The 16,142-nt window shown below is 44.7% G+C and overlaps 1 protein-coding gene and 1 pseudogene across 1 annotated transcript in view; one reads left to right on the forward strand and one right to left on the reverse strand.

Moving 5' to 3' along the window:
- The first annotated feature begins 838 nt into the window (after positions 1-838).
- On the forward strand, positions 839-5,663 carry LOC133449193 (uncharacterized; annotated as a pseudogene).
- Positions 5,664-6,941: 1,278 nt separating this feature from the next.
- Positions 6,942-16,142, reverse strand: part of klhdc8a (kelch domain containing 8A) — a 128,942-nt gene continuing 119,741 nt past the window's right edge. Inside the window, exon 8 of the mRNA XM_061728774.1 lies at positions 6,942-8,159. Within this exon, the coding sequence (XP_061584758.1) occupies positions 8,106-8,159 (54 nt within the window). The 3' untranslated portion in view covers positions 6,942-8,105. The remainder of the gene's footprint in view (positions 8,160-16,142) is intronic.

Consider the following 16,142-nt stretch of genomic DNA (forward strand, 5'->3'; position numbering starts at 1 on the left):
TATATATATATATATATATATATATATATATATATATATACATATATATATATAAAAAATCTTTTGTTCCGGTCTTAAAGAGTATGTATATATATACACACATATATATATATATATATATATATATATATATATATATATATATATATATATATATATACTGTATATATATATATACACAGGATATATATGTATATATATATATATATATATATATATATATATATATATATATATATATATATATATATATATATATATATATATAGATATATATATATATATATGATGCGGCAGAGAGAGCCTCAACATGGCTGTGGCTCAAAAGAGGAGAGCCATGGAGTCATGGTAGCTAGCCATCTGGACACAAGCTGGGGTCTGATCAGCCCCGGTTGGGTCACCTGGAGGAGGGTGTATGATGTTAAAAGACCCGAAACACCCAATGATTCCAGGAACATCACTGAAGATGTGTCCAGAGGCATCAGTAGGTGTATGTACACAGCGAATCCCTGAGGTTTTCAGTGACCGCCAGGAAAGTCTGGATGACAACCGCGAAGAGTGTGGTGACTACTGGAGAGACAGTGACAGCTCGGAGAGACGGCAAAGGGCTGGCACCCCAATCTGTGTCCTTTGACAGGAGGAACCCTAAAAAGCTACAATGAACTTAATGAAAAGATACCCCCAGGGGTGCCCGAGAGGGGGGGGGGTGGATGAGCACCCCATTTGGATGGATACAACGGCAACTAACCCAGGCAACGAACAAACGATAACGAGCAAGCAGTGGACATGCGGTAAAGTCTGCAAGAACATCCATGGTTTGAAGATCCACCAAGCGAGGATGAAATGCCAGATGGAAGTAGATGCAACACAACGCACAGGTGTTCAACCTGGTGAGACGCAGGAGGGGGCAGGCCCGGAGTCAACCCACAGTGCCCAGAACCTCCATGTGTTGCAGTCTAATCCCTCCAGCATTAAATCTGACAGGAGGCGGATCAAATGGCCTGCAGCGAACATGAATTCACTGTGGAAGCAGTTTGACGATGATATCGATCAAATTCTGGAGACGACGGCAAAGGGAGGGGCAGACGGAAAACTGCAAGTGATGACGAAAATCGTCAGCATTGCGGCTGAACGGTTCGGTGAAGAGAAGAAGAAAAGCCCCGGAACACCCTACACAAAGAACCAAAGGACTGCCAAGATCAATAACATCAGGCAGGAGATGTGGCAGTAGAGGAGGAGCGCATTGGCCTGGCCCAGCTAATGTGCAATCTTGAGGAAGAAGATCAGGATTCTCCGACGAGCAGAGTGGCATCGAAGGCGCCGGCGTGAGAGGACACGTAAACGTGCTGCCTTTATTGCCAACCCCTTCAATTTCATGAAGGACCTTCTGGGGCAGAAGCGCAGTGGGAAACTTGCCTCCTCGCAGGAAGACATTGACCAACATCTCACTCGGACATACAGCGACCCCGAGAGAGAGCATGAATTGGGAGAGTGCAACATCTTAATAGACCCCCCTGTTCCAGAAGTGCAGTTCGACATGACTGAGCTGCAGCTAAAGGAAGTCAGAGAGGTTGTCCACAAAGCAAGGGCTAGCTCTGCTCCAGGACCAAGTGGCACTTCATACAAAGTGTAGAAGAACTGTCCCAAACTCCTACAGCGTCTATGGAAACTCCTGCGAGTGTTCTGGAGAAGGGAGAAGATCCCAGATCAATGGCGAGTGGCTGAAGGGGTGTGGATCCCGAAGGAGGAAAACTCCACCCAGCTAGAACAGTTCCGAATCATATCCCTGCTGTGTGTCGAGACGAAGGTTTTCTTCAGCGCCATCTCAAGGCGCCTGAGCACCTACCTGGTAAAGAACACTTACATAGATATATCAGTGCAGAAGGGTGGCATACCAGGAATGCCAGGCTGTATGGAGCATACCGGTGTGGTGACACAGCTAATCCGGGAGGCCAGAGAGAACAAAGGCAACCTGTCAGTGTTATGGCTCGACCGTGCACATGCTTTCGGCTCCATTCCTCACAAGCTGGTCCAACTCACACTGACAAAACATCATGTCCCCAGCAGGTGTAGAGACCTCATCACTGACTATTACGACAACTTCAGGATGAGGGTTTCCTCTGGAGCAACAACATCATCTTGGCACAAGGTAGAGATTGGCATTGTCACAGGGTGTACCATCTCTGTGACACTGTTCTCCCTAGCCATGAACATGCTCATCAAGTCTGCGGAGCCAGAGTGCAGAGGGCCTCAATCGAGATCCGGACAACGGCAGCCACCCATCAGGGAATTCATGGATGACCTCACAGTCACCACTGAATCAGTCCCAGGCTGCCGATGGATTCTAAAGGGTCTCGAGAAGCTAGTGGAGTGGGCCCGGATGCGTTTTACACCAGCCAAATCTAGATCAATTGTGCTGAAGCGCGGGAGGGTGGAGGACAAATTCCGGTTTACCATCTCCGGCAAAGCCATCCCTACCATCTCAGAGAAGCCAGTCAAGAGCTTGGGCAAGGCTTTTGACAGCTCTCTGAGAGACAAAACATCAATTCAGTCCACTTGCGCTGAGTTGGATGGCTGGCTGAAAACTGTGGACAAGACAGGCCTTCCTGGGAAGTTCAAAGCTTGGATCTACCAGCATGGCATTCTCCCCAGGATCCTGTGGCCCCTCCTTGTCTACGCCTTCCCAATCTCAGCGGTTGAGACTCTGGAGAGGAAGGTCAGCAAACACCTGCAAAGATGGCTTGGGTTACCGAAGAGCCTGAGCAGCATCGCTCTCTATGGGCGCAACAACAAACTGCAGCTGCCCTTTAGATCCTTGGAGGAGGAATTCAAGGTGACAAGAGCCAGAGAAGTGGTGCAGTACAGGGATTCAAGGGACCCAAAGGTGGCCAATGCTGGGATCCAAGTGAGGACTGGCAGGAAGTGGAGAGCAGAGGATGCTGTCCAAGAGGCAGAGGCCAGGCTACGTCACAAAAACCTGGTCGGAGTGGTCACATGGGGCCGAGCTGGACTAGGGTCCTTTCCAACTCCTCAATTCAACACCAAGGGGAAGGAGAGACGGTGCCTTGTCCAGGAGGAGGTGAGAGCAGTAGGAGGAGGAGACGAGATGATGCAAGGCAGTGGGGATGAAACAACGGGGAGCCTGGACAAGATGGGAGAATGCGACAGAGAGGAAGGTGACCTGGACTGAGCTCTGGAGAGCCGAGCCCCAACGCATCAAATTCCTCATCCAGGCAGTCTACAACATGCTCCCAAGCCCATCAAACCTGCACACATGGGGCTTAGCAGAGACACCAGCATGCCCCTTGTGTTCCAAGTGAAGAACCTTAGAACACATCCTCAGCTGCTGCACCAGGGCACTTGGAGATGGAAGGTACCGCTGGAGGCATGACCAAGTCCTTAAGACCATTGCTGATGCCATCAGCGCTGGACTTGTGTGGGCAAAGCAGTTCCGGCCCTCCAAGAGAACCATTGCCTTTGTCAGAGCTGGGGAGCAGGCAACCCCTGCCAGAAGATCATCTGCTGGCATCCTGACCTCTGCAAGAGACTGGCAGCTGCTGGTGGACCTTGAACGACAACTGAAGTTCCCCAGCCACATTGCTATTACCACCCTGCGGCCAGACATTGTCCTTGTGTCGGAGTCGACCAAGCAAACAGTGATGCTGGAGCTGACAGTTCCATGGGAAGAACGCTTGGAAGAAGCCTTCGAGAGGAAACTTTCCAAGTATGCGGGACTGGTCAGCAATGTTCCCTCTAATTTTTCATGTATCTGGGCATACACACAAGCTCCCTGAGCAAACTGAGGACTACTGTGAGCAACATCAGATATGCACGCTTTATTTTTAAATAAGTAATTTGGTCCACTTAAAAAAAGACAAAAATCTGAAAAATGGGATGTGTAGATGTTATACAGTATGTGAGAGTCCTGCTTTGGACCAAAATAAGTTCCGGTACTCCCCTTATTCAACTGATGTCAGGTAAATTAGGCGGTGGGTAACAGCAGATGATTAAGTGATATATTTAAATACTAGGACACGATCCTGATTTTTAAAAAGAAAATTGTTTTATTGAATTTTCCAACAAATTATGTGTACACAAGAAAATGCTCACATTCACTGGTAGACCCGTACCAGTCACTGGTACTCGAGTTGTAAAAGAAAATCAGGGGGGGATGGTGGATTTTATCATATGGGGACAGATCATTTCTGCTGAATACAAATAATATAATACATTACAAATAATAGCAGTGACCAAAACACCTGCAGAAATACTGCAGGAATGACATAGCAGCAGTTAAATGCAGCCTTCTGTAAGCTTTAAATATCCACTGGGCTTACATAAAATACATCAAAACACAACAATAAAAAACACCTTTCTGAACTTATCAATATGACTCTGTCCTTCACAGGATAAGTAAAATGGATCACTGCAAAAACTCACAATCTTAACAAAAAATATTTGTCTTATTTCTAGTTAAAATGTCTCATTTTAGTAAAAAAATCTCATTACACTTAAAACAACAATTTTCACCTGTTTCAAGTAGATTTTCACTTAAAATAAGTAGAAAAAAATCTGCCAGTGGAACAAGATTTTTTTGCTTGTAATAAGATAAATCTTGTCCCACTGGCAGATTTTTCTACTTATTTCAAGTGAAAATTTATTTGAAACAGATGAAAATTGTCAAAGAACATATCTTTCTGGTGTTATTTTTCTGGTGATGACTCTAAATGTTGAAATAGCAGTAAAACCACATTCATTGATGAAATGACATAAGGGATGGAAAGGGGGGATGGCAGTTTTACAGGGGGGATGATTTGGACTGTTTTTATTTCAGGAGGGGATGCCATCTCCCCTCATCCCCCCTCCACTCCAGTACTGCTGGTAGACCAGCAATTGTATGGACAGCTTTTAGCAGAGGCTTCAGACTTTCTCGTGTCCGGGATCCCCACAGCTCCTTGTATTCCCCAAATCCTTGAATACTTCTCCTCCTCTCGACTCGCGTTACCTCCGTAAACTGATTTATGGTTCCGCGTTACACCAACGCAGAGCCTACGCCATAGGGTACGCGGCGATGCGCACGTACGTTGCGCACGTACGTTGCGCACGTACGTTGCGCATCGCCGCGTTTCCTACGGCGTAGGCCTTGTCTCGATTTAGGGCGGAACCATAAATCAGGCTTTACGAGTGAACGTCTCACGAGGGGCAGTCGCGTTGCGACGCCACTGTAGCCAAATCGCAAGGAGAGAACAGAGTACTGTGAGCTCATGAGAAGTCCCGGTACGCTGTAAAAGGTCCCGGTACGCCAGACTCTAATATTGAGAAGTGGGGGTACTCCGTACCGGTGCGTACCGGCCCACTTAAAGCACTGCGCTGGATAGGTTTTCTTGTGCGCTGAGAATATGCGGGCAATTGCGCACGCGCCTAGTTTAGAGGGAACATTGCTGGTCAGTGACCGTCAGCAGGCAGGGTGGAGAGCGATGTGTCTTCCAGTGGAGGTAGGATGCAGACGTTTTGCAGCCCGTTCTTTGGCCAGAGCCTTTAGTTATTTAGGCATCATGGGAGAGAGGAAGAGGAGAGCCATCCGCAGCACCACCGATGCGGCAGAGAGAGCCTCAAGATGGCTGTGGCTCAAAAGAGGAGAGCCATGGAGTCATGGTAGCTAGCCATCTGGACACAAGCTGGGGTCTGATCAGCTCCGGTTGGGTCACCTGGAGGAGGGTGTATGATGTTGAAAGACCCGAAACACCCGATGATTCCAGGAACATCACTGAAGATGTGTCCAGAGGCATCAGTAGATGTATGTACACAGTATATATTTATATACATACATATACATATATACTGTATACAGGACTGTCTCAGAAAATTAGAATATTGTGATAAAGTTCATGCAATTACAAAAACAAAAATGTCATACATTCTGGATTCATTACAAATCAACTGAAATATTGCAAGCCTTTTATTATTTTAATATTGCTGATCATGGTTTACAGCTTAAGAAAACTCAAATATCCTATCTCAAAAAATTAGAATATTCTGGGAATCTTAATCTTTTATTTTTTTAATTGCATTACAGAAAATAAAGAACTTTATCACAATATTCAAATTTTCTGAGACAGTCCTGTATGTACCTAATAAAGTGGCCGGGGAGTGTATAACTACGCAAGCTCTGTATTTTTGTTGAAAGGTACGTTTGTTCTTGAATGTAAAGAACAAACGCTCTGTCAGAATGGTGTGACAGCAACCTGTTTGCATTATTTTGTACTTTTAATCCCAAGACTGAAATCTTAGTGTTGAACATTCAGCAGAGACACGTTCCACTGATTTAAGACTCATTTCTGAAACACACGAAACAAATCCTGAAGCTTTTTCAGTCACACGAGCTTTGGTTTCAAGAATACAAGCTATCTTGGAGCCACTGTTTCCCGCTATGCTCCTGTAAAAAAATATTCACCACCACTACAAACACTGACTCATGAAACATATGAACAGAGCAGAGGGGATTTTATATACGACTCCTGGCTTTACTATTTTATATAATTAAAATAATGTAAAATGAAAACCTAAATTAGAATTCAGGATACTTTTCCCCATTTTTCTGAAGGAAAATCCAAAGGCAGAGGAGCCCAGAGATCGCTGAATTAATCTGTACTTGAAAAACACATTTAGGCTACAATATCTTGCCTTGATTTTAAATAAACTTATAGACGCTCATTTGTATTCAGTATACAGTATACCAGCTTATCAATTAGTATGCTGTCACTAAACTTTACTATGGAGAACTTGAATTAGCAGAATAAATCAGCGTGTGTGATTGATGCCATCTTGTGGAAGACGAGGGCAATAGAATGGAGACGTTCAATTTATTTTACTGAACATACTGTGAGACGACTAGTTTTAAGAAAAAGCAAGCATTGATCTCATTTTATAATAAAGTATGTTATAGCAGAGGATGACTTCTTGTTGATAAAATATTCACAGGTTATTCAACTGTTACAAAACAGCCTAATACAAAGAAACAAGTGTCTGTCACTGGCAAAAAAAATCAGCAGACAAGACATCATCCAGCAGAACACATGGAATCTCCAAAATAGCTAACTGTAACAACACATCCTGAAAAAAAAGTTGCTCAGAAAAGCAAATGTTAAATAATGCAGGAATAAAATGGGCACAATCGGCTTGGAATCAAACATGACTCATGCCTTACACTACAAGCAGCTAAGAAATATCCTAAACAACATACATGCTGTCATTTAATATACTGTTTCTCTTCATATTTGCAGTATTACATCCTATAATTGATGTTATACTTACATATGTGCGCTGCCTCCCCATCAGAAAAGTGATATAACAGCATTTCGAGGGTCATCACTACAACACATCACATTAAAAAGGATTGGTAGAAAACCCCTGTTAATTCAAATCAATTTTAATTCAGTTCAATTCAATTTTATTTATATAGCCTCTGGGTGGGTGAGGATGTCAGATATCCACCAAACGTCCACACAGGCAGGTGGAAGGAGCAGTGGGATGATCAGAGGGTGCCACTCTGTGCAGTGTTAATTACCTTAGAGCACATTTTGTCACAGCAGCTAATTAACAAACGGTTTCGTTAGCAGAGTGATATCAAATAATAATCAGTTATAGCCATCATTGCATCAGACTGAATTAAAATATTTTGTGTTCATTCCACCAAAAAAAAAAAAATTAAGGTATTAGCAAACTGCACACAGACAAAGCACAGAAAAGACTAAAAAGCAAATGTGAAATGCAAATATGCAATAAAACAGGGCTCTCACATATTTATATATTATCTTTGTCTACAATACTAGACATAATAGATTTTTCTCCCAGTATGCACATCAACATACAATGCAGAAGAGTTTCACATTTAAAATATCAATCAGTACCCCCAGCAGCTCTATGCCGTCCTGCTTCATGTTTCAATTATGGCCAGCAGGGGGCAGTGTTATCTGTTACATAACGTCCAATAACTAGAGCCCTCCATCGTCAAGTGCTCCCAATGCTTCCTACACACTGCGCTTGTCCAGACAAGAGGAAGTGGCATCTTGGTCTTCAATTATCTGGGCTTAAATCCCAACAAGCTACAGATACTCTTCTCCCTTGACGAAGAGGATCTCATGAGCTGCGCTGGGAACCTGACAGAAGCAGATTGAAGAGAAGATTGACAATCAAAGCCCATATACAGAGTTCTCCATTCACACTGGAATCAATAATGATGCTTTACATAAATGAAAACACATGTGTATTCCCAGTCGGTAGTTTAATTCCCAGGGCAAGTAAAAACATGAGACAGCTTTTATATTTCAGTTATTTGTAATACATATGAGTCTAACTATGACATTCACTGATAGAGTAGTAGAGGTCTGTCATAGTTTCCTACTCTAACACACAAAATGTTATCTGAGATGATTTTGTAGCATTTAGTTACCCAGATGTTTTCTTTTTTTATGAAGTAATCTTAAACAGGTTCAATCACTTTAACAGTCAAACCACAATCCATCACAATCATGGAATAAACAACACGGGTATTAGGTTCATTTTCCTACATTATCTTTACCCTTTTGATAGCTGCAACCAGTGCCCTCGTTCTTGCTGGTCTTAGTTCCACTAGTGGGCTGAAAATGTGGGGCAAATGTGGATTGTTTCTAAACCTATCCGTGCATCATAGAGCTCTTCTTCTACTCAGCCAGTCAGTCTTGCATTGACTTGTTCACCTCTTAAGCCACATCTAATAAGGCTTCACAAAACCTTCATGATATTATGCTACTGCACAAATATCAAAATGGAAAATAATATAAATGATGATAACGCTGAGGAAATTATATGAAAACATACTGTACCATCTGCAGTGTTGTGCATGAACGCGTTCATTGAACACGTTCATAACTGTGAGAACGTGAACTGAACGCAACATATTTGCAAATAAAGAACTTGAACGTGAACTTGTTCATTCTGCAGATCAGGAACTGGAATTTGAACTGTTCAGATTATGTGAGTTTCAGCTTCACTGTTTAGGTCCAATTATTACCGAATAATCCCTCTCATTTCACCAGCGGGCGGCGCGCACATTTAAAATACTCGACGAGATGACTTCACACTACATTACCCACAATGCAGTGCAGACTAGCATAACAACGGGCACCAGCTCCATGGCAACGGTGGCCTGAGCCCGGTGCAGTCTTTACGAATGACAGGTGAAGAGAGAGACACGTTGCAGACGCAGCGTCAGAGAGCCGTCAGATGATGATCCTTATCAATATCTACGGGAATTTTACACATCGTCTCCCAAAGAGTCCAAGTCTTTCGTTTGGAGTGACAGAGTGGAGTTACTTTTAAGTGTGACTTTAGAATATAAAACATGTAAAATACAAGAAAATATTGACGGTGGCCAAACAAATTGTAAACACAGGTGTTACTGATGACGTTGGTGACGTTTCTGTCACATAATGTGACGTTCTGAAGCCTAAATGTCCGTTTCCCTCTGTTTACAAGCAAACATGAAGACGGAGTTTTTGCAAATCTCCACTTTGGCCAGAGTTTTCAGAAATTATCGTTTTTGGTGACTTTGAGCTTCGTTTTTGTGTAAACGAAGGGCCAAAACGCATGAAAACACCACCGTTTTTGCTACGTGTAAATGGGGCCTCAATTCAATTCAATTCAATTCAATTTTATTTATGTAGTGTCTAATACAACAAAAGTTGTCTCCAGATGCTTTCCAGAGACCCAGAACATGAACATAAACCCCCGAGCAATTATTACATAAACAATGGCAGGTAAAAACTCCCCTAGTGGGAGAAAAACCTTAAGCCAAACAGTGGCAAGAAAAACTCCCCTTTAGGAGGGAAGAAACCTGGACCAGGATCTGGATCATAAGGGGGGTAGAAACCTGGACCAGGACCCGGATCATAAGGGGGTAGAAACCTGGACCAGGACCTGGATCATAAGGGGGGTAGAAACCTGGACCAGGACCTGGATCATAAGGGAGGACCCTCCTGCCGAAGGCCTGACTGGGGGTCGGGGAAGTCAGCAGCACAGCAGGCAGGTGGAAGCGGCAACGGGATGACCGGGGGTGGGGACCGCAGGCAGGTGGAAGTAGCAGCGGGATGACCGGTGGTGGGGACCGCAGGCAGGTGGAAGCAGCAGCGGGATGACCGGGGGTGGGGACCGCAGGCAGGTGGAAGCAGCAGCGGGATGACCGGGGGTGGGGACCGCAGGCAGGTGGAAGCAGCAGCGGGATGACCGGTGGTGGGGACCGCAGGCAGGTGGAAGCAGCAGCGGGATGACCGGGGGTGGGGACCGCAGGCAGGTGGAAGCAGCAGCGGGATGACCGGGGGTGGGGACCGCAGGCAGGTGGAAGCAGCAGCGGGATGACCGGGGGTGGGGAGCGCAGGCAGGTGGAAGCAGCAGCGGGATGACCGGGGGTGGGGACCGCAGGCCAGCACGCAGCTCCCGAAGCTCCGGCCCAATCAGCAAGCACCAGGTTAGGTTCAAGGTCGGGGAAAGGTTGAGAAGGGGCAGGGCCAGGGAGAGGAGTCTTGACAGACAAATCTCTCCCCCGCCTGACCGGGCCGTTAACCTGCCCCTCTCACTCCCACGCTGCAGGTTCCGGTTTTGTGCATTCAGAGATGCTCTTCGCCACCGGCAGCGGATGCTGCACCATGAACAAAAGAGAAAAAGAGAAAAGGGGGGCCAGCACAAGAAACTACAGGAGTGATGGACAAAAATGAATCCAAAGTGGGTAGTAACAATGCTGACACCATGTGTGGTAAACTATGGAAATGGATTCAGCTGAGACCACTGAACTAATTGCAACTGTCTGAAACCACCTCTTTCTGCTTTGTCTGGAGCAGTACAAAATAGTGGGTCGCATCACAGCCTCAAACTGGGCTAGTCATATACAGAGAAACGTGCTAATGGCAGGGCCGCAGACTAACTGACTGATCACCCGCTTGGGAAAAAATGAAACCTGTGCTTGTTCAGCCAAAGTTTTTTTTTTTTTTTTTTAAGATTTTTTTGGGCTCTAGTGGCCCTTTATTGGAGATGCAGACTGGAAAGGGGTAGAGAGAGAGAACGGGGGAGACACGCAGCAAAGGTGCGCGGGCTGGATTCGAACCTGCGACCGCTGCAGGAGGAGGACTGTAGCCTCAGTATATGAGCCGCCGCTTAACCCACTGCGCCACCGAGCGGCCCTTGTTCAGCCAAAGTTAAGCACATTCTCTCTTAGATCAACGACACAGAAAAAGTGTAATCTCTGGTTAGCAATGTTGCATTACCGTTTCTAGTCCTGGTTCAGAACCCTGCTTGTTTCTTTCATTGAGTTTGGATCTTTTCTCTGTACTTGTGTATTGAGAAAATCCAACTTGGTGAATTATGGTTGGCTGTCTTTGTGATGGACAGGTTACCTCTTCACGTTGCACTTGCCTGGTGACATATGAGATACATTCCTGTGGCCCTGAATGGGATGATGCATGGCTGGAAGCATATTCAAGGACAAACCTGGTGGGATTTATTATCAGTTTCTTTTATACTCGGGAGGTGTGTTCTACTAAGAAACACTTGAGTATTCTGTGATTTCTTTTCCCGTGACCTGAGGGATAAAAATTGCATTTGATGTTTCTTGATGTTTACAATCCTATATGCAGATTGTACAGTATGTTTTCATACTTTCTTCTCAGCACTATCATCTATATTATTTTCCATTATGATATTGAACAGCTGTCAGGATTTGACATTTCCCTGTTTTGTTTTGAAGCCCATGTCCCTGAGTTTTAGTTCTGTCCCTCCTGTTTCCCATCTGCCCTGATTGTCTGCACCTGTGTCTCGTTATACTTTGTGTATATCTAGTCTTTTCTTTCCCCTGCTCCTCGCTGGTCCGTACTGTTTGCTCCCTCCATGTTCTCCTCGTCAGGTTTACCTAGTTTCCTTGTTCCTGTTCTGTTTTTGATCCTGCTCAGCAGCGTTTTTGGTTTTGTTTTTACGAATAAATCTATGTTTTTTGGAACTCCTGCCTCCTGCCTCCTGCTCTCCTGCGTTTGGGTCCTCATCTAACCACTCCTGATAACAGCAGTTTAACGGGTGGTGTATGGACCCAATTGCAGTACAGAGGACGCAGAAGACATTGGTAGAAAGTCCAATGTTTTACTTAGACTCTGGCAGACAGGCAAACAGTTTAGAAACTGGCAAACAGGAATCAGGAGAGAAGAGGCAAAGTTCTTGATCAAGGACGGAAGGCAAGGTCAAATTACCAGGAGGCAGATGAAGCAGGGATAGGCGAGGTCGGTACCAGGAAGACAGAAGGAAGCTGGAAAGACTTGCATGGCAAAGAACAATCTGGCAAAGGAGTGAGTTTAGAGCTGGTGACCATATGCTGGACTGATTGCATGTGATGAGAGGCAGCTGTGTGCACAGGTGAGTGGAGTGAACTGACGAGGTGGGTGTGGCTGACAGGCTTAGTGGGGCAAGAGGCAGGATCAATGGAAAATTACTGATGGCCGAAGCCTTATTAAATCCGGCTTAAGAGGAGACAAAGTCACCGCAAGACTGACTGTCTAGAGTGGAAGCAGACCTCAATGATGCATGGATAGGTTTACAAACCACCCACGATTGCACGACACTTTCAGCCCACCAGTAGAACTAAGACCAGCAAGGACGAGGAATTGGTTGTAGCTATCAAAAATAATGCTGAAAGATTAACCTAATATCGGTGTTGTTTGTCCCATGATTGTGATGGATTGTGGTTTGAACCTGTTTAAGATTACTTCATAAAAAAAGAAAACATCTGGGTAACTAAATGTTACAAAATCATCACAGATAACATTTTTCTGTGTTAGAGTAGGAACGTGTGTGTGTGTGTGTGTGTGTGTGTATATAAATTATAAGTGTTGCATAGGGGCATACATTTTAATACTTTTTATGTACTGTACAATGTGCATTTTTTTATTGCAAGGATAATAAATACTACGACTACTACTACTGTCATTTAGCAGACGCTTTTATCTAAAGCGACTTACATCTGAGAGAACAAACAAACCATTTCGCCCGGGGGGCAATTAGGGTTAATTGCTCCCCGTTTCCTCAGTGCCCAGCCATATAGTTTCATGTTTTATGTAAAGCCCTTTGCGTTGCATTTTATATTTTGTATGAAAAGTGCTTAACAAATAAAGTTTGATTTGATTTAAGGGCCTTGCTCAGGGGCCCACCGTGGTTCATCTTGGTTGCCATTCTAGGGCGATTTTCTATATACAAGATTTTATAAACTGAATCACACAACTACAATGTATTTCTTTGGATAATTTCTTACTTTAGTTAATTCTTTGTGATAGATTCCATATTTTTCAGCATGGCAGCTGAGCTTCAACTGTGACTGAGATTTTAAATAAAGCACATTTCTTCTTATAAAAAGGTGCAAAATGGCACAGTGGAAAATTACGTGATGTGTTACCATTAAGATAAAACTTGATTTAAACATAGTTGTGTTGTGTTCATTTTGTCTTCAGTGTTGATAAGCTTTGTGGTTTTCTTTTGTTCAGACAAGGATCCGAGGTCTTACCTTCAAACTTTTCTGACAGTTTCGGCAGAACTTCCACCTTCTTCAGGGAAGGAGCTTCAGCACAAGAAGGAAATAACATCAAAAGGAGTGCGAGAAGGAGACGGGAAAAATACACACAAGAGCAATAAAAGAGTAAAGCTGCAAGCAGCATTGATCGGGCCCTCGCACTCATGGCCACCGCCCTCCCTCCAGGTCCCCCCAAAAAGAGAATATTCAAAATACGATTGATAGATGTAAAAAAAAAACGTAAATAACTGGCTGCAAAGGGGCTTAACGTTATTTGGTAGAACATTGTTAACCAAAATTGAATCATTATCCAGGTTAATCTATCCAGCATACTCTCCTGCAATCCCACAAAGGATTATAAAGGACATTAATAGAATAAATGTTAATTTCATATGGAAAAATAAACATCACTATTAGGGATGCACCGATCCGATATTTGGTATCTGTATCGGCACCGATATTGAAAAAAACTCTAGATCGGGGATTGGTAACAATGGGCCGATCCAGAGGAGCAGATCTATTCAATTCTAATTCTATGTGTGCTCTGTGAATGTCGTCACGCGCTAGTCACGTAATGTCAGCACGCCGTGCGGAAGTCTACACTTAAAGGATCTGCAATATGGAATTTTTTCACATTACCTCAGCCAGCACATGCGACTGCAACTTGCAATATTTGCAAAGTCAGTGTTTCGAGAGGAGGTAGTAAAATGTTTTTACTTAACAGCACACTGGATGGATGAAAGCTATTTCTAAAGATAAAAGATTGTTTGCAGGCCGGAGCTTCGGGAGCTGCTTGCTGGCCTGCGGTCCTCCCCACACTCGGTCATCCCTTTGCTGCTTCCACCTGCCTGCGCCCCGCCCCCCTCTCCCACTGGGGAAAAAAGCCTGCCATTGTTTATGTAATAATTGCTCAGGGGTTTATGTTCATGTCCTGGGTCTCTGGAAAGCGTCTAGAGACAACATCTGTTGTATTAGACGCTATATAAATAAAATTGAATTGAATTGAGATGAAACCACCCACGACTCTCTATTTCAAACCATTCAAAAGTTATGGCAGAAAAAAGAATCTATCAAATATCGACCAATCAGAAGAAGGGGCGGGGCTAATTTGCACCAATTATGTTCAAGGACTCAAAACCGAGTCCGATGACACCACCCACGACTTTTTATGTCAAACCATTCAAAAGTTATGGCAGAAAGTAGGAACTGTCAAATATGGACCAATCAGATGAAGGGGGGTCGCGCTTTTTGGCATCTATCGTCGCCACAGTAACGCTTTTGACTGAGAAAAGTAATGCGCATCGTCGCAGCATCGAGACGCACATTTTGATGTATAACACACCTGGGTGCACGTTACAGTTCGGGAGACGGTTCGGGAAACGGCCGAAGAAATGGCATAAATTGCGCCAAAATTACAAAAATTCATTCAAAATGGCCGACTTCCTGTTCGGATTCGGCCATGGCGCCAAGAGACTTTACTTTAAATTGCGACATGATACAGGTGTGTACCGATTTTCGTGCATGTGCGTCTAACCGTCAAATTTTTCGCCAGGCCTGGCTTGTGCACAAAATTTGGTGACTTTTGGGGCACGTTTAGGGGGGCAAAAAGGCCCTCATTTCGTCGGAAAAATAAAAATTAAAAAAAACGAGAAAAAAACTAAAACAAAAACAATTCCTACACATACAATAGGGCCTTCGCACTGTCAGTGCTCGCGCCCTAATAATAAATGCTACAGATACAAGAGGGTCCTCGCACTGTAGTGCTCGGGCCCTAAAAAGGCACTGCAAGAGTCCCATTAGTCAGCCATAGCGGACCACTGCAAAAGCGAGAATCACGTCATGAACTGGGACAAAGCCATCCGCACCGAAGAAAACAGACACCAGCGCTGGATCATGGAGGCCATATAGATCAGGAAACATGGACAATACACGATGAACAGAGATGAGGAAGCGTACATGGTCTCACACACCTGGACCAGGAGCAGGAGCTGCGTTCTGGCCTGTGTTCCCGGCCCTCCCCCCCCCTCTGGTCATCCCATTGCTTCTTCCACCTGCCTACGTGGATGTCTGCTGTTGCTGCTTCCGCCTGCCTGCACCCCCCCCCCCCCTCTGGTCATCCCGCTACTCCTTCCACATGACTGTTGTGTGCTGCTGACGCCCCCCCCCCCCCTCTGGTCATCCCGCTGCTGCTTCCACATGACTGTTGTGTGCTGCTGACGCCCCCCCCCCCCACCTCTGGTCATCCCGCTGCTGCTTCCACCTGCCTGCTGTGTGCTGTCGACGTCCCTGACTCCCCCAGTCTGGCCTTCGGCAGGAGGGTCCCCCCTTATGAGCCTGGTCCTGCTCAAGGTTTCTTCCCTCCTAAAGGGGAGTTTTTCCTTGCCACTGTTTGGCTTAAGGCTTTTCTCCCACTAAGGGAGTTTTTACCTGCCATTGTTTATATAATAATTGCTCGGGGGTTTATGTTTATGTTTATGTTTATGTTTATGTTCATGTTCTGGATCTCTGGAAAGCGTCTAGAGACAACATCTGTTGTATTAGACGCTATATAAATAAAATTGAA

This window comes from Cololabis saira, chromosome 8 (assembly GCF_033807715.1).
Source record: "Cololabis saira isolate AMF1-May2022 chromosome 8, fColSai1.1, whole genome shotgun sequence".
Classification (NCBI taxonomy): Eukaryota; Metazoa; Chordata; class Actinopteri; order Beloniformes; family Belonidae; genus Cololabis; species Cololabis saira.